The sequence below is a fragment of the Trachypithecus francoisi genome, unplaced genomic scaffold (genome assembly GCF_009764315.1).
Source record: "Trachypithecus francoisi isolate TF-2019V2 unplaced genomic scaffold, Tfra_2.0 Lachesis_group3, whole genome shotgun sequence".
NCBI classification, from domain to species: Eukaryota; Metazoa; Chordata; class Mammalia; order Primates; family Cercopithecidae; genus Trachypithecus; species Trachypithecus francoisi.
In genome coordinates, this window is record NW_022681468.1 from 39592227 (window position 1) to 39615233 (window position 23007).

Consider the following 23007-nt stretch of genomic DNA (forward strand, 5'->3'; position numbering starts at 1 on the left):
CCCATGTTTACTGTAGCACTGTTCACAATAGCCAAGATTTGAAAGCAACCTAAGTGTCCATTAGCAGACGAATGAACAAAGAAAATGTGGTACATATACACAATGGAGTACTACTCAGCCATAAAAGAGAATGAGATCCTGTCATTTGCAACACGGATGGAACCAGAGGTCACTGCATTAAGTGAAATAAGTCAGGCAAAGAATGACAAGCATCTCATGTTCTCACTTATTTGTGGGATCTAAAAATCAAAACAATTGAACCCATGGAAAAAGAAGGATGGTTACTAGAGGCTGGGAGAGGCAGTGGTGGGATGAGGGAGAGGTGGGGATGGTTAATGGGTACAAAAAAACAGGATGAATGAGTGAGACCTAGTATCTGATAGCACAACAGAGTGACTATAATCAGTTACTTGGGTTCAATCAGGCTGGTGGGAAAAATATTAAAGATAGTTTTAGAGATAGACACAATCTTCTTGGAAAGCCAAGAAGTTTGCGTAACTTCAGGAATAGATATGGTTGAAGGCAACCTGATCTTTACCTTTAAACAAATTAAAGTAGTAATAAAGGAAGGCAGAGTAGTTTACCTAGTTAGCTTGTTTACTCATAAAATCTTAAGACTAACCTTTGATGTACCAGGGTGCTTAAGTGCTTTTTACTTGGAAAGTCCACAATGTCAATTACTCTCTAATGGTGTTGACTCAAGCTTTTGTTAATTGATCTTACTGCATAAATGCCAGTCTCACTTGCTGATCAAGGTCATGGTCACAACTGTTTACAGAACTCTCCAGGGAGTCTGTAAGCAGCTGAGACACCCTCGGCTGGACTGGCAAAACAGAGTATCTGTGTGTCAGTGTACTTTATTCATCCGTGGCCTGGTCAGAGGCTGCGGGCAGACCCCCACAGCTGGTGCCCCTGTGTGAGGGGCGCTGCCACAATCAATAATTTAATTGTACATTTTTAAATAACTAAGAGTATACTTGGATTGTTTGTAACACAGAGGATAAATGCTTGAGGGGAGGGATAGTGCATTGTCCATGATGTGACTTTTGCACATTGTACGCCTGTGTCAAAACATCTCATGTATCCCATAAATACATATACCTATTATGAACCCACGAAAATTAAAAATAATTGTTTTTAAAAAAATCAGTAAGTAGTATAATTCACTGGTTGTCCTTACCACCCAATTTTCAAAATAACAAATCCTGTTTATTAAAACAACATTATCATACCTTCTATACAAATTTAAGATTTACAGTTCTTCCTCCTAAGGGAAAAAAAACAGTAGAAAACTAAATTTTTATGTGAAATTTGACATATGGATGCCAATCCCCAACATTTGCTATCAACATGGAATTAACTTTGATCAAAATTAATTTACTTAGAAAATCTTAGTTCACTGTATATTGTTCTTTGCTGCTTTTTTATAGCAAGAAATACAGCTAAATTGTTTTCCAAATCACACTGAAAAATGGCTTACTACTTTTTATATTGCTGGCTTAACTTTTATTCCATTGACTTTTAACCTACTTAACCAAAAGCATGCCAATTAAAATTTAAGGTAAACATAATATCTAATTCACCTTAAGAAATCCAAAAGAACCATTATAAAATAAGCCTCCAAACTTAGCAAGCATATCAGAATGGCCAGACCCGAGGGAAGTATTAGCAATATCTTCACTTTACATATATGCAAATTTTATTATTACTTCCACATCTGTGGTGCATTAGGTACAACAGTCACCTCTGAACCCTTTACACAGTGAACACACGGTGGACTATTACAAAATTAGTAGCTAGGGTAACACCTTAAGGAATTATTAATAATTTTGTTATCCAGCCAGAGGACAGCTAGAGTTGGACAAATAAGTTTTCCTAGGAAGATAATAAGGAATTAGGGTGAGATACAAGGGAAATGACTTGGAGATGGTCACAAAAAGAATAGGCAAAAGTAGTAACAAGGAAGATTATATAAAATTTTCTAGAAAAAAAAATATAGCAAAAACAATCAAATGAGAATGAAGATGGATGATTGTGAAAGACAGAAAATACTATAAAATTTCACTCTTAATTTTCCAAATACAAAATATATTCCTGAGACCCCATATTCCTGAAACTCCAAAACAAAGTCTCAGTAAAACTGAGATGTAGGCCGGGCACGGTGGCTCACGCCTGTAATCCCAGCACTGTGCGAGGCTGACGGGGGCAGATCACGAGGCCAGGAGATCGAGACCATCCTGGCTAACACGGTGAAACCCCGCCTCTACTAAAAATACCAAAAATTAGCCGAGTGTGATGGCGGGCACCTGTAGTCCCAGCTACTTGGGAGGCTGAGGCTGGAGCATGGCGTGAACCCGGGAGGTGGAGGTTGCAGTGAGCCAAGATCGCGCCACTGTACTCCAGCCTGGGCGACAGAGCGAGACTCTGTCTCAAAAAAAAAAAAAACAAAAACAAAAACAAAAAAAACACTGAAATGCTGACCTGTAGTACTTGACATACTTTCTAGCTAAAGTAATAACCAACAAAACTGATGCAATTATGTCAGTTTCTAAGAGATACAGAAATAAAGACAATTAAGACTAGTCAAGTCAGTGGTTATACATGTAAAATTAAACTATTCAGGTAACAGTGGCTAGTTATATGAGACAAGATAGCTTAGCACATGGGGCACAGAATACAGCCCTGCTCCCAAAAAAATGTCATATGACTTTAAGAAAGCCACTATATATCATCTCTAAAGCTAAAATAATGTTGTCTCAGTAGGAAGAGTGATACTGCATCAATAAGTAATACAATGTGTTGGGCTTTTTTTTCCTTTCTTTCTTTTCTTGAGACGGAGTTTCGCTCATGTTGCCCAGAATGGCATGCCAATGGCATGATCTCAGCTCACTGCAACCTCCACCTCCCAGGTTCAAGCCATTCTCCTGTGCAGTGGCTCATGCCAGTAATCCCAGCACTTTGGGAGGCCAAGGCAGGCAGATCACCTGAAGTCAGGAGTTCGAGACCAGCCTGGCCAACAAGGTGAAACCCTGTCTCTACTAAATATACAAAAAAAACTAGCCAGGCATGGTGGCAGGCACCTGTAATCCCAGCTACTCAGGAGGCTGAGGCAGGAGAATACAATGTTTTCTGAGTGAGGAGACACTACGAAAAGAGAGCAGGGTTCCTGGCTTCTAAAAAGAGAAAAAAAGTATTTATTAACCAAATTATTTCAATATATATAAAAAAAGTCTTACCTTCCTTCCCCTAGAACATAAGAAGCTGACAAAACCACATGACAATTACGAAGACAGGAATTATTGCTTGAATCTGGTCACTAAAATTATTAGCTGTTCAAATGAGATAAAATAAAGGGGAAACATTCATTATCTAGCAGTCTACATTTTCTTTGTTGTTAATGTGAAACATATCTCACACAAAACCATTCAAATAAGATATACATCCCTATGGGTCCTTTGAAGCAAAGATTGGACAAATAGTTAAAATTATTTAAACAATTCCTGATCACCAAATGTCAACAAATTTAGTTTAAAAAAAATTTTTAATCCATACAGTTAACATCCTACTTTAATATTTTTTCCTAAAAAAGAACATGAAAGTTCACGTAATACAAAAAAGCCTCACAGTTTTAAAGAAGGGGCTATAGGTGAGAGAAGTAAGAAATTCAAACAGCTTCAAGGACAAAAATCATGTCCCACACCAGAACATATTTACAACTCTTCATCTTGAATTCAACTAACATCCAACTATGGCAATCAGCCAAGCTTGGCAAATTAAAGTAACAGTAATTCTGACAGATTATCTTCTATAAATATTCAAATATGAACATTTGTGTTCATGCAAAGGTCTCCATATGCCAATCAAAATGCCTTGTTAAGGATCCTAACAATGAGCTTTTTTTTTCACCCATCTGTAGGAATCCCCTGAATCCTTAACTTTCATTTTAACTCACTCCAGCTAATTTTGAGACACATTATCTGTCTAGTTGTAGCTTGAATTAAAAACTTAAGGATAACATTCACATAGTATCAACAGACAAAAGGAACCTAGAACCTTTCAAAATCTAGGTCTGTAAAGACAAAAGGAAAGATCCAGGAAGGGAGGGAGGGAAGGGCAGAGAGAGACTCTTGAAGGATGGCAACCAAATAAAAGATTACCTTTCTATTTGCGTTAGCAGATAGGTATTACTTTACTAAAAGTAAAATCTAGATGTAAAGAGCAATTAACAGTTTCATAAATTTGGGCTCTATTCAAAGTTTTATTAAGGAAGACTACTATTTATGTGGCTCAAGACAGGATGCTATGTTTTGATGACAAGTTTAAGTATATGAAACTGTCAAAAGCAGAGAAATGCCATTAGTATGAAATTCACACCAAACACACTTTTTGAAATCTACAGACGTCCCATCATCAGGAACAATCAATAAATAAGAGTAACTGGCTTTAATGAAAGCAAATTATCTGATGCATGAATTTGTTAATTGTTCCCTCCTGTCCTCCATTACTCAGTTTCCCTTAAACATGTACACAATTACCAAACAGCCTCACGCCTTCCAGGAAAATTACAAGTGATAGGCACGTTTCTGCATTCAGGGCAGCATTATATTATGGAAGAAAATTTAACCTATTCAGAAGCATATACTTCTCTGATCCCGCCTGGAAAGAAACAGTTATAAATAGCTCTACTAAAATTGCTCAGAATACTTCTAGACAGGCAGGCTTACAATAGAAACTCCTACTTTATGATCGCTCACTCCTCAGCCATCCAAGTCCAACATTGGATCTAAGCCAAAAAAGTAGTTCTCAAGTGAGGGAAGGGAGAAAAAAAGCCTGGTCTAGGGACCAGTAGCTTCAGCCTCCCCTGGGAGCTTGTCAGAAATGCACAATCTGAGGCCTTACTCAGGGACATACTGAATCAGAATCAGTATTTTACCAAGATCCTCAAGTGATTTATATACACATTAAAATTGAAGAAGCTCTGCAGGAGGGGGAATATTTGAACGAGAAAAAAGGTATATAATCTTTTCAGAGGTTGGTTACCACTGCAGGCCACTGTTTGGCTAATAGGCAACCAATTTTAAAACTTTGTTTATGGGTAACATCATTACTTTTACCATAATTTTTTTTTTACATTTTAAATAAGGGCTTTTAAAAAACAGAAATACCTCAGGAGGCAAAGAATGAGTATCTAATGATTAAATGTAAGTTCCCAAAAAAAGCTGTGACAGAGTTATCTTAGAATAAGTGGACCCGGGCTGGGCATGGTGGCTCACGCCTGTAATCCCAGCACTTTGGGAGCCTAAGGCAGGTGGATCACTTGAGGTCTGGAGTTCAAGACCAGCCTGGACAACATGGTGAAACCCCATCTCTACTAAAAATACAAAACTTAGCCAGGCATGGTGGCGGGTGCCTATAATCCCAGCTACTCAGGAGGCTGAGGCAGGAGAATCACTTGAACCTGGGAGGTGGTGATCGCAGTGAGCTGAGATCCCACCACTACACTCCAGCCTAGGTGACAGAGTGAGATTCTGTCTCAAAATATAATAATAATAAATAAGTGGACCCATCCGGGCATGGTGGCTCACACTTGTAATTCCAGACCACTTGGAGGCCAACATGAGCGAATCACTAGAGGTCAGGAGTTCGAGACCAGCCTGGCTGATATAGCAAAACCTCATCTCTACAAAAAATACAAAAATTAGCTGGGTGTGGTGGCGGGCGCCTGTAATCCCAGCTACTTGGGTGACTGAAGTGAGAAGGCTGCTTCAGCTCCAGAGCTCGGGGCTACAGAGAGCCAAGATCACACCACTATACTCCAGCCGGGGCATCAGAGCAAGACACTGTCTCAAAGAAGAGAAGAAAACAAAAGAGGAGAGAGAGAGGGAGAGGGAGAGGGAGAGGGGAGGGGAGGGGAGAGGGGAGGGGAGGAGGGGGAGGGGAGGAGGGGAGGGGAGGAGGGGAGGAGGGGGGAGGAGGGGAGGAGGGGAGGAGGGGAGGAGAGGGGGGGAGGAGGGGAGGGGAGGAGGGGAGGAGGGAAGGAGGGGAGGGGAGGGAGGGGAGGGGAGGGGAGGAGGGGAGGGGAGGAGGGGAGGGGAGGGGAGGAGGGGAGGGGAGGGGAGAGGGGGGAGGGGAGGGGACGAGGGGAGGGGAGGCGGGGAGGGGAGGGGAGGAGGGGAGGGGAGGGGAGGGGAGGAGGGGAGGGGAGGAGGGGAGGGGAGGGAGGGAGGGGAGGGGAGGGGAGGGGGAGGGGAGGAGGGGAGAGGGAGGGGAGGGGAGGAGGGAAGGAGGGGAGGGGGGGAGGGGAGGAGAGGAGACAAAGTAGACCCGTCTCATGCCACCACCACATTAACTAGACCCACCAATCACATTAACTAGACAAATTTATTTTTAAAATAGTAACAACTCCTTTCCTTCCAAACCCTCAGCATTAAGAATACCTGGGACTGGGGTCCAAGTAGCTAGGAAAGAGACCAACAGACCAAAGGCCTATGGCCTCCTGTGACCAGAAAAGAAGGCTATATATACTGGTTATTCAGCTACTTTCTCTCAGCTCCAAATCTACCCTTTAATACTCATCTCTGTACACTGAAAATAAAACTCTGAAAACTACTTTTCTCTTCTGCAGCTAACTTCCTCATACTGCCAATAAGGACACTAGAGGGAGAATGCAGTACATGCTTTTTCCAGTCAGCATTGACTCAGCATAGGTCCTCCACCGCAGCAGTAGCAGTGATAACCACCAGCTTTTTTTAGCACTCTCAGAAATTCCCCTCAGACATACCAACAGCTGTCAGGAAGTACCTCCTCCAGAGGTTCTGAACCCCAATTCTATGAGGTCCCAAATCCAAGTTCTTATTTCCCCCCAATCATATGAATAGTGGTTGATTCCTGCAAATACTGTCTCTGTGTTACCCCAGTGTTCCCTGTTTGCTTTTTCAGTCCTCCAATACCTGTATAATCCACTCCCTATATTAAATTTTCTGAGCTGAAATTTTTTGTTTTTGTTTGTAATTCTGTAGAGAGAGGGGTTACTATGTTACCCAGGCTGGTCTCAAACTCCTGGTCTCAAGAAATCATCCTGCCTCGAGTATTTAGTGTGGACTGTTTTCCTGACTTGATCCTAATTGAGCCATCACGGCTAGATGGAATAAAATTCAACATGATCTTGATCACTTTGGAAAACACTCTTCCCAAACATGATAGTCCATAAGAAAATATTTACTGCCTCTCCTCCAAAATAGGTACAAGATAGGAAATGGACACAAAAAGCACAGATGAGGAAGAAAGAAGAAGAAAACATAACCTAAGAAAGCAATATACTGAAACAAATATCAGGGTATAAAACACATTTTAACCCTGAAAAACATAAAGAAAGGCCAATAAAAAGTTTGAAACAAATACAAGTTTTCAATGCTAATGAAAACCACAGACTTTTAGATATATGATTCTTCTGCCTCTGCCATTGTTCAGTTTTGTTACAGCAGTTTTATATCTAGTTTGGGTTATTACACTTTAAGGAGGCTATTGAGAAATTAGGGAAAGTCCAAAGAAGATTATACAAATGATGAAAGGGGATAGGAAATAGGATCTATAAAGAAAGATTCAACAGTCAAACCTTTTAGTCTAGCGAAAAGAAAACTTCAGGCCAACATATTAACTGCCCTCCAGTTTAAGAGTTCTATCCAGCTGTCCACCATCATCCCTACAGAGGAAATGAGCTTAAAATGGAAGACAACAAAGTAAGTGATGACCTCAAATATAGCTTCTTAGCTTATGACTCTCTTTCAAATAACTGAAGTGGTGTCTCTTAATGCTGGTTTCACGAGAGAATGACCCAGGATATTTTTACCAAAAGATGATGATGATGATGATGATGATAATGATGATGACGACAACGATGACAATGATGCCCAGAACCCCAAAGGCAAAGATCTAATTTAACTGGTATGATACAGAGCCCAGGCATAAAGAACAAAAAGTATCCAAGTGTTTATAATATACTGAAAGCGGGAATGAGAACCACTTAATGGACCACTGCATAACTGTGCTACTCAAAGTATGTTGTAAAGATGAGAGGGAAAGGGGAGGGGAGGAGGGGAGGAGGGGATGAGCTACATCCAGATTACCAACAGGAGCTTGTTGGAAAGGCAACATCTCATCCTATTCCAAAACTACTGAATAAGAATCTACATGTTATTATGATCCCTACACAATCCCATATGCCCATTAAAGTTTGAAAAACATTGTTCTATAATAGTTTGAAAGGGGCGTGAGTGTGTGAGAGTAAACACCAGCCTAAAAATAAGCTGAATTTTTCTGAACTTTTAAATATAAAAATTTTTTTACCCTAAGATCATTTAGAGTTTACTAAGAATACTATTTTAGAGAGTGAATAATAATTCTAACTAAATATTCAACACATACGGTTTGCTGGCAGTATTATTATTATTATTATTAGTTTTGAGACAGGGTCTTGCTGTGTTGCTCAGACTGGAGTGCAATGGTACAATCACAGATCACTGCAGCCTGGATGGACCTCCTGGACTCAAGCAATCCTCCTGCCTCAGCCTCCCATGTAGCTGACACTACAGGCACACACCACCGCAGCAGCCCAAGTTTTTCATTTTTTGTACATACAAGGCCTCGCTATGTTGCTCAGGCTGATCTCAAACTCCTAGGCTCAAGTAATCCTCCCACCTCAGCCTCCCAAAGTGTTGGGATTACAGGCACAAGCCACTGCACCCAGCCCATTATTCTTTACAAATTGATTTAATCATCAACACATCTATAAAGTAGATATTTAATAATAATTAGTTATGGCAAAATAAGGTATTAAATAATCTGCCCCATGTACTACTTAAAAAAAAAAAAGTCATAAACCTGAGACTTGAGCTGCAGTCTGTTTAAGGGCCTATACTTAACCCCAAAATAATACTAGTTTGTCAACACCATCCCCAAACATTCTGAAATCATTCACAACGAAAGTATAACTGGTAATGAAAATGCTATAAGAGTAAAGAAAAAATTAGTGTGCTCTTCTCTGGTTAAAAAAAAAAATTTCAGCCAGGTATGGTGGTGTGTGTCTATAGTCCCAGCAACTTGGGAGGTTGAGGAAGGAGAATCACTTGAGCCTAGGAGTTTGAGGCCAGCCTGGGCAACATGGTGAGATCCCTGTCTCTTGAAGAAAAATTTTGGTAATAACCACTATTATTTATATTTGGGAAGTAACTGAAACCCTATGTTGGGGGACACATTCTTCCCCAATGCCTCCTTAATTCATCCCTACAACTATTACTACTTCCACAACCATTACTACCACTACAACCCTCAGAAAAGTAATGTACATGAGGCTATAATTAGTTTACACAATAAAATAGGCATGACATAAATTTAGCCTGATTTTTCTCCTCTGTATCTCACCGCTTCCAACCTCTAAAAAAGTCTACTGCTTCCATCTGTTACTATAGAAGCAAAAATTACCATTTCAGTTAAGACCCAAATGGTGCTTCTGAAAATATTGAGGAAAACTTCTAAAGGAGAGGTCAGACAGAGACTGTCAGTAAAAAGCCTACTAGAAGCTTTAACATTTCATTGAATTCTAAATAGCACAAAAGAATAGTCAAAATTCTCAGAGATAAATAACATTATTGTACTGCCAGATAGATTGAATTTAAAATATGCAAAACTATATTCTATGAGTATTTAAAGCAGAGCATTACTAAGATATTTTAGCTTCATTCAACAAGCACGTTCCATTTAAAAAAAAAAAGAAAGCATACAACCCTTTTTAATTAACAATGACAAACCAACCCCGGTGACCTAGTTTCTGATAATGAACAAAACTACAGATATTAAAAATACAGTTGTTTAACCCATAAGAATTATTAAAGTCGATACTGGAGCCAAAAAGATTTGCGGGCTAAAGATACCAATGCAAAGACTCACTGAAATATAGTCTTCCAAACACCTAAGTTTAAAATTATGACTTGAGGCAATTTATTGGTTCCTTTGAGTAAGATTTCACTTGAAGAATCTAAAAACGATAAGGTCATGTGAAGCACTGTGGGGATGCAACTTGATTTCCTAAAAAGTCGAGTGAGACTTCCCAGGAAGGCAAAGATACAACTCAAAAGAATAGACAGATAAAACCCAAAAGAATGTTCTTAGGGAGCAAAGCAGTAAGTCGAAAACACAGAAGCTGAGCATTCCTAATTATCCTTTCATTAAATAATATGACTAATAAAATGACCCAGACCAAAACTCCCTGAAAATTTCTATCAGGTTTGAAATCTTCATATTATATAAATTATCTGTAGTTATGCTTTTCTTCTAGTTAGCAGCAGAAAAGTGCTCCCTTTCCCTCTCCACCTAGCTTCATAACAGCACATTCTCAATCAGCTTTCCTTTCCCACCCTATCCGGAGACTATAAATTGAGTAAAATATGACATATTTTATAGTAAATTGAGACTACTTTACTCATAGTGTCAACAATTATCTTGTTTGAATAACTGAATAAAATATGATATATTCATTTAAAAATACTCCAAATAAGTAAATTGTATTTTATAAATTGTAATATTTATAATACTTTAATATTTACTAAACATTAGCTGAATGAATAAATGTCACCACCCATTAAACTCTTATAACATAGAAGAATCACATATATGTAAACATTTAAACGGAAAAAATTTACCACCTCCATTACTAATAAAATGAAAAGCTTATTATATCAAAGAAAAATATTTAAAAATCATTAGAATCATTTTTAATCATCAGGAAGAATAAATTAAAAAGATGATTTTCAAACTTCATAGAAAATAAGAATTATGATTAAGCTTATAAAACTGCAGGGTCTGGGCTCCATGGCCAGAGATCCTGATTCAGACTTGGAGTTTCAGACAACAAACACAAAACTCTACATTTTAACAAGCTTCCAAGGTAATTACCATGCAGATTATCCTTGAACCACACTTTAGTAAATATTTCACTTTCAAACCACTGTCAACTTCCAAACAAGTCCTTCAGGTCTGATCAAAATGCCCATTCCCATCTTTCATCTTAGGAACATCAACTTCTGATTAAGGAATCAACATACAGAAAAAGTAATAGCAACCAGTTACTGGACATGTATTACTGCTGGAAATGAACTTTCACATACTCTAATATACACATACAAATTAAATTATATACTGCATATGAAGTATGTAACACAGTATCTGGCTGGAATAAATGCTCAATAAAAGGAGCAATGATTAGGCTGGGCGCGGTGGCTCAAGCCTGTAATCCCAGCACTTTGGAAGGCCGAGACGGGCGGATCACAAGGTCAGGAGATCAAGACCATCCTGGCTAACCCGGTGAAACCCCGTCTCTACTTAAAAATACAAAAAAACTAGTCGTGCAAGGTGGCGGGCGCCTGTGGTCCCAGCTACTCGGGAGGCTGAGGCAGGAGAAAGGCGTACACCTGGGAGGAGGAGCTTGCAGTGAGCTGAGATCCGGCCACTGCACTCCAGCCTGGGCGACAGAGCAACTCCGTCTCAAAAAAAAAAAAAAAAAGGAGCAACGATTATACTTAAAATTTATCACAGCCTTAGGAAGTGGTTGCTATTATTGCCAATTTGCAGTTGAGGAAACTGAGGTCTAGTAACTTGCCCAAAGTCACAGGCGTAGTTAAGGGTCAGAAACAGAATTCAAGACAATCCATTTGACTCCAAAACCTGAACTCTTTAATCTAGGCTAACTTCCTGAAGCACCAGGGCAACAACCGCAGGTACAAAACCACTCCACAGTCATACCCCCTAGAAGAATTTTCCTGAGTCATACCACGAAAATCATGGCCAAAGTCCATTCTCACACTGGGGGCTATGAAGAACTGCCCAAGATTGGGCAATTTATAAAGAAAAAAAGTTCAATTGACTCACAGTTCTGCATGGCTGGGGAGGACTCAGGAAACTTACAATCATGGCAGAAGGGGAAGAGGCATGTCTTACATGGTGGCAGGCAAGAGAGAGTGAATGTGTGAAGGAGGAACTGTCAGACATGTATAAAACCATCAGATCTCATGAGAACTCACTCACTAACATGAGAAAAGCATGGGGACACCACCCCCATGATCCAGTTATCTCCCACCAGCTCTCCCTTGACACGTGGGGATTGTGGGGATTACAATTCAAGATGAGATCTGGGTGAGGAGACAAAGTGTAGCCATACCACATACTCTTACAAATATTCCTATATGACTAAGCATGAAAGAAGGGCAGTTATAGGACTATGATGAATTGAGGTTGCTAAAAATATTTAATGTTTTACAGCACTTGAGAATTACAAATTAGGTAATCTATGTAATAATAACTCTAAAAGGAATATGACTGAAAATATGTCAAAGGAATCTATTCTGAAATCACTCAGGGTTAGCTGTTTAACTCAAAGACAGTACAAACTCAGTCTTACGATTCTCCACATCTAGGCAGCCTCAGGGGGCCAACTAACAGACTTATTTCCTCCCCTCAAAATATAAACATAATTACTATTCTATTTAAAGTGATTTTTTTCTACTTAAATTTTTCTAAAATCTGATTATGTTCCTAATGATTAATTTTTTGTGTCTAAATATTTTATTTTTTAAAACACTAACTTTCCTAAAAATGTCTGTTTCTCCCCTCATCTCAAGTTCCTACTAAATGGTTTTCTTTCTTCCAAGTGTATTTCTAGCTTGTCTACTCCCACCACCTGTCCCCAAAATGGTAAGCACTGGTTTCCAAAATACCTCCTTACCTCTACTTGAACCAAGACTACATTCACAACAAATAAAACACAATTAGTCATAGCAAAAAATATTATATACTGATAACATTAGCATATTACAAATTCAAAAAATGGAAAAATGCTAAAAGTGTGTTTTATTCTAAATTATATTTTATAAACTTGTATTTTAACCTGGTATCTCTCAATAAGCAATACAAATCCTATAGCTGTTGTTTAGCTTTTTAAACCCTACAAATAGCTAAGATTTTTAAAAATTAAATCTATTAAAATTAGGCTCTTAGTCAAATAAAATACGATACATAGATAAAGAGCAATATACAAATGGACCGTAGCCTGCAGGAACACATAACTCCCATTTGTTCACACTCTCCTTAAAGGAAACAAAACCTCCAGTACTACCACATCCAAACCAGAAGTGATGATTCACTAGAGTGCTCCTGCCCAAGGAATCCCAGTGCAATAAGAAGCCACCAAAGTGAAAATCCTGCTTGAGACCTGTTCATTTAATATGTAAAAGCAGGTATCTCAATTACCTAAATTTTCACAAAGAATACATAACTTTTTTTTTTAACTATCATAGTTAGGAAAGATTTGCTAGTTTTTAAAATGTGATTATTTAATTTACTGGGGTTTTCTTTTAAAAGGGAAAAGCAAACTTTAGTAATTCCTACCTGAGGAATGAAACTATAAACATATTAAATCCTATAAAAAGAAAAAAAAGAAAGGTTCTGAAAGGTTCCAGAAAGAGGCACGAAGTCCCTAAACCAACAAACACCATGTTTCACACTAAGTAAGAACTTTGTGCCTCTCCTACAGAGCTCTGTCTAGAGAAAAAAAAACTGAGAGGTCCTTAGGTAAAACCAGAGCCCAGAACTATGACAGCAGAAATTCTGGAGTCTCTTGGAAGTCCTTCTAACTATACAACAAAGCCTCAATCAGCAGGAAACCTAAATATTTGGTAAACCTTCCTCCCCACTTCCTTAAGTATAAAAAATATCCTTTCTCTTCCTTCTCCTGAATTCTGGAACCCTTCAGAACCTTACTTTTTTTTCTTTTCATAGGATTTAATACATTTATAGTTTCATTCCTCAGACAAATACCTAATGTATGCGGGGCCTAAAACCTAGATGATGGGTTGACAGGTGCAGCAAACCACCATGGCATATTGTGCAACAATCCTGCATGTTCTGCACATGTATCCCAGAACTTAAAAGTAAAATTTAAAAAAATAAAAAATAAAAAAAATGTTGCCCCTCCTGAGCAGATTCTCTGGATACAACTGGAGAGTGATGCTTTGCAGTCCCAGATTCCTCTTCACTCCTTGTTTGTTACACACAGAGGGAGAATAAGCCATCTACTTGTAATTCAATCAGAAACTTTTTATGAACATAGCAACTACAATAAACCTTTTCTCTTCTAATGATATGTAAATGCACTGTCTAGTAAGGTATTCAGTAGCCAAATGTAGCCATATGAAATGTAAGGTATTCAGTAGGCAAATGTAGCCATATGAAATGTGGTTAGTTTGAACTGAGATGTGCTGTAAGTATACAATACACATGGATTTCAAAGACTTAATATGAATAAAAGAATGTAAAAATCTAATTGATATTTCTATATTGATTAGTTGTTGAAATATTTTAAATACATTACGTTAAATAACTGAAACCAATTTTAACTGCTTCTTTTTGCTTTTTTAAATGTAGCTAACAAAAAGTTAAAAAATTACAGGTGTGGTTCACTCTACATTTCTAATGGACAGCACTGGGGTATAAATTAATGACCACAGCTTTTACTAAACTATACGTAGATCAAACTTGCATGTTTATATAGTATGATAAAATGTAGTCATTACAACAGCTAAACCAAAATTCCTTTCCCCCTGACTTACAAAGTATACTACATTCACTTATCTGTTTCCAGGTTCCTTCCTTTCTTATCTCTTCATCTAATCTTAAAATATTGAATAAATTTTATGTTTCTTCACCTCCTCCTCACTTCCACCCAAATTACCGGCCTTGAAATATTAATCTTTTATCTCCAAAGACTATCATACTTAGAAAAAATAATAGGAGAAAATTTTTCCCAAAGAGGCCTCCAAGGTTATCCCTAAGAGACAATACATGGCAATGTTAAAGGTTTGGTCTCTAGAATCAATGGCCCAGTGAGAACTCTACCTTTCACTAGGCAAATTATTGTAGCTCAGTTTCTTTGTCTGTAACAGAGGGTAAATACTACCATTTACTATCAAACTAATCTTTCATTTAATTAATATTTAATATTAAAACATCAATTCTGTAGGTTATGAGATAATATAAGAAAAGCATTTAGAACAGTACCTGAGACATTAGTGCTAAGAAGTATTAACCATTATTACTACCATTATTTCCTTTTTTGTCAAGCTTCCTGAACCTATCCCTTCTCTTTCTATTCCTAGCTTCCCCATCAACAGGTTCTCTCTTCAGTCAAGCCTAAAGTACATCTAATAAAATGGAAAGAATACAGAATAACAGAGGGAGAAGGTGGTTATTTGGGACTGACAAAAACAAAGAACTCCAAATACTGGAGCCCATAATAAAGTGGTCTGCATTACATGATAGAAAGATTCCTCACTATAAAAAGCAGTCAAGCTAAGTCTGGGATTCTGTAAAAAGTATCTTCACAGGTGACTGAAACAGTTGTTTCTAAAGTCCCCCTTTAATCCTCTATGCCCTGGAAAGGTATACAATGCAGATATTAAAATCTAGAAGCTATCTCATTGGCAATAGTCATCAAAGTCTAAAAATTGTACATTCCTTATGGCACTCTGACTTGGCCATTGATTCATGCCTGTACACAAAAAAATCAACAAGCTCCTATCTGTAATTATTGGAGAGCCCAAGTTTAAACTTTCACCTTATGGCAGGGAGAGAGAGGGGAAGACAGAGAGGGAGGGGGGAGATAAAAGGGAGGAGAGGAGGGAAGTAGGTGGGGAGGGAGAGAGAGAGACACGAAATGGTCAAAATTCCTACTTTGCCACTTGTGGTAAACCAAGCCTCATGGACTTAGAGCAGATTCAGGTGGGTAACTCTTTAGCCTAAGCCAAAATATAGGTAAGCTGAATCTCTTATTACCTTTTTCATACTCTTTCATGTATTATAGACATTTACATTATGCTTTATTTCCTTTCTCTTCCTTCTCCTGAATTCTAAAGTCTACAACACTGTGTCTGACATATTAGGTACTTGATAAAAGAAAAAATTCCGCAGAATTAAATTTAAAGGAATTTAACTGAACAATGAACGATTTGCAAATCAGGCACCCTCCTAAGCCAGAATAGGTGCTGAGACGCCAGCACAGCCACATGGTGGAAGATTTAAGGACAGAAAAAGGAAAGCAATGTACAGAAAAAGGAAGTGACGGACAGAAAAAGGAAGTGACATACAAAAACAGTTGGACTGGTTACAGGTTGGTGTTTGCCTTATTTGAACACAGTTCGAACAGCTGACTACATTTGATTGGCCAAAACTTAGTGACTGGCACAAGTGTGGCTACAGTCTGTTTCTGTCTCCACTTGTTACAGTTCACAGTGTACAGAAAAACCTTTAGGCTAAACTTAACATACTCACAAATATTTGTCATGTTGGATTGAAACTATAGCTGTAATATGAAAAAAAAAATTACCTTCAGTTTTTAAAACACTTTCACATGATTTCACTTGATTGTCCCAAAAATTGTATAATTAAGCACATTGAAGACATAGTCTTATTTTTTGCTAAGTTACTGAAGCTCACAAGTCCAAGTAACTAATTCAAAATTATTCATTTTTTTATGTCTTCATAAGCAAACTTTCATTCCAAGACCAGGCTGGTTGTAAGTGACAAAATAAGAACTTTACAGCACTATATTACATCACACCACATGACACCAGAGCTTCTCTTAGAGAGAACCAGTGGGGTAAGGGAGAAGGCAGAAGAAGATTGTGATGATGACTAGTTTAACAATGAGTTAAATCTATAGCCTCCCTATATAAAATTGTTTTTCACATTTCACTTTCCCTATCTTACTAAAGTCTCAAAGTTCTATTTACTTTCCTAAAAGATTTTCTGTTAATTCCTTTTTCCTCACATAATTAAGTTATGCTTAATCATCAAAATTATATTCCATATCACATTTTACCTGCTATCTTTCCTCATATCTATAAATCAATTCATGCTTTAAAAACTATGTGATTTTATAAATATAGTTCCCTTATTTTGTCTTAATGAATGTTTTATTACTCTTTTCAGTTCTCCAGTATTCTCTGAAATGGCTTCTGTGCAATTTCATCCAGTCTGAAAATAACCTATTGTCCCCACGCTGCTGATATTCCCACTGGACTCGCATGAGAAAAGGACCAGAAGTTTCTCTGTAAAAATACTTGAAACAAGCAATCAGTCAACATTAGCTGACATTCAAGATATAAAAAGCAAAGTTAACTTGCTACCTACTGTCATTCCTGAGCCCATATTTAGAATGACCTATAAACCTCCTTTGATTAAAAACAATTCACTGCTCTTCTCTGAATATGTTTCCTCATCTGTAAGAAAGTTGGTCTCGATGTTTAGAATTCAAGATTTAAAGAGGTGCTGAGTCTGGGGATTTAAAGCTAAGTTTATTTACCCTAATCATTGATGTATTATTTTAATGCATATATCTGCACCTTGTCTACCCACTGTACTTTGAGGTAAGAACCATGTCCTATACAATTTTATATGCTTACCACTTTTAATATGGTGCTATGCAAATACAGGCAAGTTTCACTTGGTTTTCTAACTAAAAGTGTTAAATTGTTGGCTTTAGCAGAAGGTTCTTCAAATTTCCCTATGTGCAATTCAACAAGTCACTACAATTTTGAACCAGATTCTGAGCAGATAACACTGTAAAATTGTGGTGAGAATCCAAGATATTTTATTATATCTTATGATCAATATTCAGCAAAACTGCCATCTGCAAAAGAAATGGTAATTAACTGGGCAAGGCAAAAAGGCTCTAAACCTTGCTCTTAGCCACAGTCTCCCATAACCCTTATATATAATCCCTGACTGATTAACTAAAAACCAGACCTTAGAATGCCATCAACTCCCTAGATCAAAGCTCTGGGAGCGGGGAGGGATGTGACATACACGTGTATTTAGTTTTTGATTTATCATAGTAGGTCTTTCTCTAAAAATTAAGAGGTTTGCCAAATTTGTTTTCAAATGAGGTCAAAGGCAATTTCCTAGTAGAGTAAAATTTGAAGAAATATAGTTTTTCAACACAGATACAGGCTTTTGTAAATGTTTCCAGTCAACTTGTAATAATGTCAACATTAGCTAAAATTTAGATTGAAAACTATTACCCTTCTCAGTAGTTTGAGCAGATGCCTGGGCCTTGATAAAAATCACTAAACTGTGTTTAAAATATATGTGTATCTGTAAAATTCAATACAGACACAGCTGACAAAAATCACTTAACTGTGCATACAGCAATAGAACTAAAAGGTTATGGGAACCTTAAAAGTCACATGTAATCATCACATCTGCATGCAGTTAAATACGTAGCACTCCAGTTTCAGAAATCCTGAGCTTACCAAAAACTTTTACAACTAAATTTGGGTTATTTGGGGTGGGGGTGAAAGAGATGCGAAAGGAGAGTAAAGAGCCTTGTACAGCCCCTATTTTGACTAAATCTGCAGCTGTAATTACAGCTGTTCTGAAGCTTTTCTTGGAACTGCCCAATTATATTTAAATAATAACCAAAAGTAGGTTTAATGAACAGAAGAATTTGACAGGAAGACTTCTTCACAGTTAAAAGCTATTTTTGACTATATAATTAATATTTTATTATTTTTGCCCTGCAACTAATCGATAAGAATTGTTAAAAACATGCAAGAAGCTTTTTGTTCCTTGGGTTTTGGAGTTTTTAATGTTTTTCTGAAAAGAAAGTACACTGAATTTCTTTGGTACTTGTGCAAAAACTTGCATTTTAGGTTTCTTCTCCCTTGCCATGCCATCTGTTTTACTATGAAACAAGTCTATTACCCACATGACATAAATGTGTGATACCAATAAACAAAACATAATCCTTTTTAATATCATTCCAAATATATTTTCTTTTTTTTTTTTTTTTTGAGACGGAGTCTCGCTCTGTCACCCAGGCTGGAGTGCAGTGGCCAGATCTCAGCTCACTGCAAGCTGCACCTCCCGGGTTCACGCCATTCTCCTGCCTCAGCCTCCCGAGTAGCTGGGACTACAGGCGTCGCCACCTCGCCTGGCTAGCTTTTTGTATTTTTTAGTAGAGATGGGGTTTCACCGTGTTAGCCAGAGATGGTCTCGATCTCCTGACCTCTTGATCCGCCCGTCTAGGCCTCCCAAAGTGCTGGGATTACAGGCTTGAGCCACCACGCCCAGCCCCAAATATATTTTCTAATGATGCATTTTACTCAAAAAAAAGTTACAAAATGAATCAACACAAATGAAGCAATACACATTTTAAGACTCATTTTTATGTTATATCTTAAATACAATCAACAGTTAATTTCCTGGACAATTATTCAAATAGGGAATTTTTTTTTTAATCACAAATCTATAGAACTTTTTAAGTAACTGATCTGTCCATTTATAAAAACATCCTCAATAGCTGAAATTTTTTTAATCACATGTTTTATCCCTGGATAGCAGAGATTCCTATAAAATCATCAATACTTTCTTAGGGAGAAATAAAAAAGGCTAATAAAGAAGCCTTTCAGATTCGCTAAGATTTAATATATGGAGACTAAAAGAAATACGTCCCAGAAAATTAAAGAAAGCTAAGATACTGAACACTTGCTTCATATTCACCATTGTTACGGGTGTAGGAGAATGAGGTTAGGAAGCAAAGTAACACGTTACAAAGAAAAGGTTCTTGCCAGTGACAGTTCAGTGTTAGATAAATCTGTTCTCTAACTTCCTCTGGCTATCAAAAAGAAAAGGCAACATTATTGAAATTTTCATATTTTGCTGAACAATTAAAAATAACTTTGTAATCATTGACGGAAAAATACTTAATACTACCTGACAATACTAAAATACTGATATCTGACCCTGAGAGCCTCATGTAACTAATCTATTTTCCATAGTTATGGTCAGTATATTCATGTAGAAATAGTAAATATAGCTACGCGCACTGGAAGACGGAGGTCCTCTTTCCTTGCCTAACGCAGCCATGGCTCGTGGTCCCAAGAAGCATCTGAAGCGGGTAGCAGCTCCAAAGCATTGGATGCTGGATAAATTGACCGGTGTGTTTGCTCCTCGTCCATCTACCGGTCCCCACAAGTTGAGAGAGTGTCTCCCCCTCATCATTTTCCTAAGGAACAGACTTAAGTATGCCCTGACAGGAGATGAAGTAAAGAAGATTTGCATGCAGCGGTTCATTAAGATCGATGGCAAGGTCCGAACTGATATAACCTACCCTGCTGGATTCATGGATGTCATCAGCATTGACAAGACGGGAGAGAATTTCCGTCTGATCTATGACACCAAGGGTCGCTTTGCTGTACATCGTATTACACCTGAGGAGGCCAAGTACAAGTTATGCAAAGTGAGAAAGATCTTTGTGGGCACAAAAGGAATCCCTCATCTGGTGACTCATGACGCCCGCACCATCCGCTACCCCGATCCCCTCATCAAGGTGAATGATACCATTCAGATTGATTTGGAGACTGGCAAGATTACTGATTTCATTAAGTTCGACACTGGTAACCTGTGTATGGTGACTGGAGGTGCTAACCTGGGAAGAATTGGTGTGATCACCAACAGAGAGAGGCATCCTGGATCTTTTGACGTGGTTCACGTGAAAGATGCCAATGGCAACAGCTTTGCCACTCGACTTTCCAACATTTTTGTTATTGGCAAGGGCAACAAACCATGGATTTCTCTTCCCTGAGGAAAGGGTATCCACCTCACCACTGCTGAAGAGAGAGACAAAAGACTGGCGGCCAAACAGAGCAGTGGGTGAAATGGGTCCCTGGGTGCCATGTCAGACCTTTGTACGTAATTAAAAATATTGTGGCAGGAAAAAAAAAAAAAAGAAATAGTAAATATATTATTCTTCATGTTGTTTTTTTAAGTTGGTTCAAAAAGTACAAGGTCGATGGTGAACTTGATTAGGAAGGAACAGGAAACTCACCTCTTTTTCTGTATTCTGAAAAATTGTAAAGAAATGTCCCAATAATCCTAAATATGGTGGCCAAATAGTCACACTTTCCTGAATAGACCTATGTCTTCTATGGATGCTAACCAAACAGTCTGGTATTTAAATTAAAAGCTAAGCAAGCATTACAAGAGGAACACAAGGAGCCAAAAAGCAAGAGGCAAACTAGCAGATAATAAGAGGATTTACATATTTAAAGATGATAAAGATAATTTAATTTCAAGGCATAGATTATATTCACAGGAAACTGGCTCACCTGTAGTCAAAATGTACCTCATAAAGACAAAGAAATCACATGGAGCACAGAAAACAATTCACCAAACTCAAGAATGAACAGTGTTAAGCAGCAGCTGCTAGAAACCAGTAGTGCATTAAAAAGATAGAAGAGAATAGCTGATCCTTTCAGTCACAAAACTGAGTTCCCTGAAAAGTACAGGCAGGCTTTGAAAGGTTGGGTGCATACACCAAAGCCTGCAAACCAACTATCAAAAATGATCTCATTTGACTTCTACTAGGATCATCACAGAAGGATGAAGCAAAATGAAAACAGGCAATTGCAATTTAAGTTGAAGACGTGTCCTCAACTAAACTAGCTGCTGCAAAACCCTATTCAAATCTCCCTTCCAGCCAGATGTCTACTTCGAAGCTTTTCATTATCATATATTACTGTTTCCTCTACTACAGAGCACCTACATAGCAGGATCCAAGACACAGTGCAGGCTGGATGAGGTAGCTCACGCCTGTAATCTCAGCACTTCGGGAGGCAGAGGTAGGAGGACTGCTTGAGGCCAGGAGTTTCAGATCAGTCTGGGCAACATAGCAAGATCCATTTCTACAAAAAATTTTTACCGAGATGTGGTGGCACACACTTGTAGTCCTAGCTACTTAGGAGGCTTAGGCAGGAAGATCACTTGAGCTCAGAAATTCAAGGCTGCAGTGAGTTATGATCACACCACTGTACTCCAGCCTGGGCAATAGAGCAAGATCCTGTCTCTAAAACAAACAAAGAAAAAACTGCACAAAGAATTCAAGGAGCAAAGACTGAGAGAAATTTCCTGCATCACAAATTATTTAACTCCTTCATCTCTGAAATTTCACAAAGACAGTGCCTTCCAAAATCAAGAGTTAGGAATCTAAAATTATGAGCAAGATAATGGGTCCTTCTATTTGGGGGGCTGCAACTGGGGGAGATAAGGAGAAAGGCTGCAAGAGCCAATGACAAAAAAATCTACTGTGAAGGCACTAAAAACTGAGATTTTTTTTTTTTTTTTTTTTTTTTGAGACAGAGTCTTGCTCTGCTGCCCACGCTTGAGTGTGCAGTGGCACGATCTCAGGTCACTGCAACCTCCGCCTCCCAGGTTCAAGTGATTCTCCTGCCTCAGCCTCCCGAGTAGCTGGAATTACAGGCACCCACTACCTCACCTGGCTAATTTTTGTATTTTTAGTAGAGATGGGGTCTCACTATGTTGGCCAGGCTGATCTCGAACTCCTGATCTCAAGTTATCCACCTGCCTCAGCCTCCCAAAGTGCTGGGATTACAGGCATGAGCCACCATGCCCAGCCCCAACATTCTTAATAAAATTCAAATTGCCCAATAATTGCTAATCTACATGATCAATTCTCCGCTCCTCTGAGACCTATCCTTGACTAATTACTCCTCAAACTGAACTTTGCCTGACCCCTCCCGTCAAAGCCCTATAAAAAAATTCCACCATCCTTCTCCAAGTTAGAACTCTCCTTCAGGACCTTCTCATGCCCACTATCTTCTTTTTTTTGTTTTGTTTTTGAGACAGAGTCTCGCTCTGTTGCCCAGGCTGGAGTGTAGTGGTACGATATCGGCTCACTGCAACCTCCACCTCCTGGGCGCAAGGGATTCTCCTGCCTCAGCCTCCTGAGTAGCAGGGACTACAGGCACATGCCACCATGCCCGGCTAATTTTTGTATTTTTAATAGAGATGGGGTTTCACTATGTTGGCCAAGCTGGTCTCAAACTCCTGACCTTGTGATCTGCCTGTCTTGGCCTCCCAAAGTGCTGGGATTACAGGTGTGAG

The 23007-nt window shown here is 38.5% G+C and overlaps 2 protein-coding genes across 10 annotated transcripts in view; one reads left to right on the forward strand and one right to left on the reverse strand.

The window, feature by feature from the left end:
* FUT8 (fucosyltransferase 8) overlaps window positions 1-23007 on the reverse strand; it is a 327631-nt gene that overhangs the window by 213606 nt on the left and 91018 nt on the right. For 4 of the 9 annotated variants that reach the window (XM_033187704.1, XM_033187702.1, XM_033187705.1 and 1 more), the window contains 2 exons: window positions 3237-3329; window positions 1233-1267 (listed from right to left, as the gene is read on the reverse strand). The exons of 3 other annotated variants lie outside the window; for them this stretch is intronic. The gene's annotated coding sequence lies outside the window, so the exon portion shown is untranslated. The remainder of the gene's footprint in view (window positions 1-1232; window positions 1268-3236; window positions 3330-23007) is intronic. 2 more of the 9 variants (XM_033187706.1, XM_033187710.1) reach the window with 1 other exon arrangement.
* LOC117069461 (40S ribosomal protein S4, X isoform-like) lies at window positions 19927-20820 on the forward strand. The gene has a single exon (XM_033187714.1). It carries the CDS (start codon window positions 19970-19972, stop codon window positions 20687-20689), a length of 720 nt encoding a protein of 239 aa, XP_033043605.1. The 5' UTR covers window positions 19927-19969; the 3' UTR covers window positions 20690-20820.

Excerpts from the sequence above, each read along its gene's own strand:
- LOC117069461 (XM_033187714.1), top strand. The coding sequence starts at position 19,970 with ATGGCTCGTGGTCCCAAGAAGCATCTGAAGCGGGTAGCAGCTCCAAAG.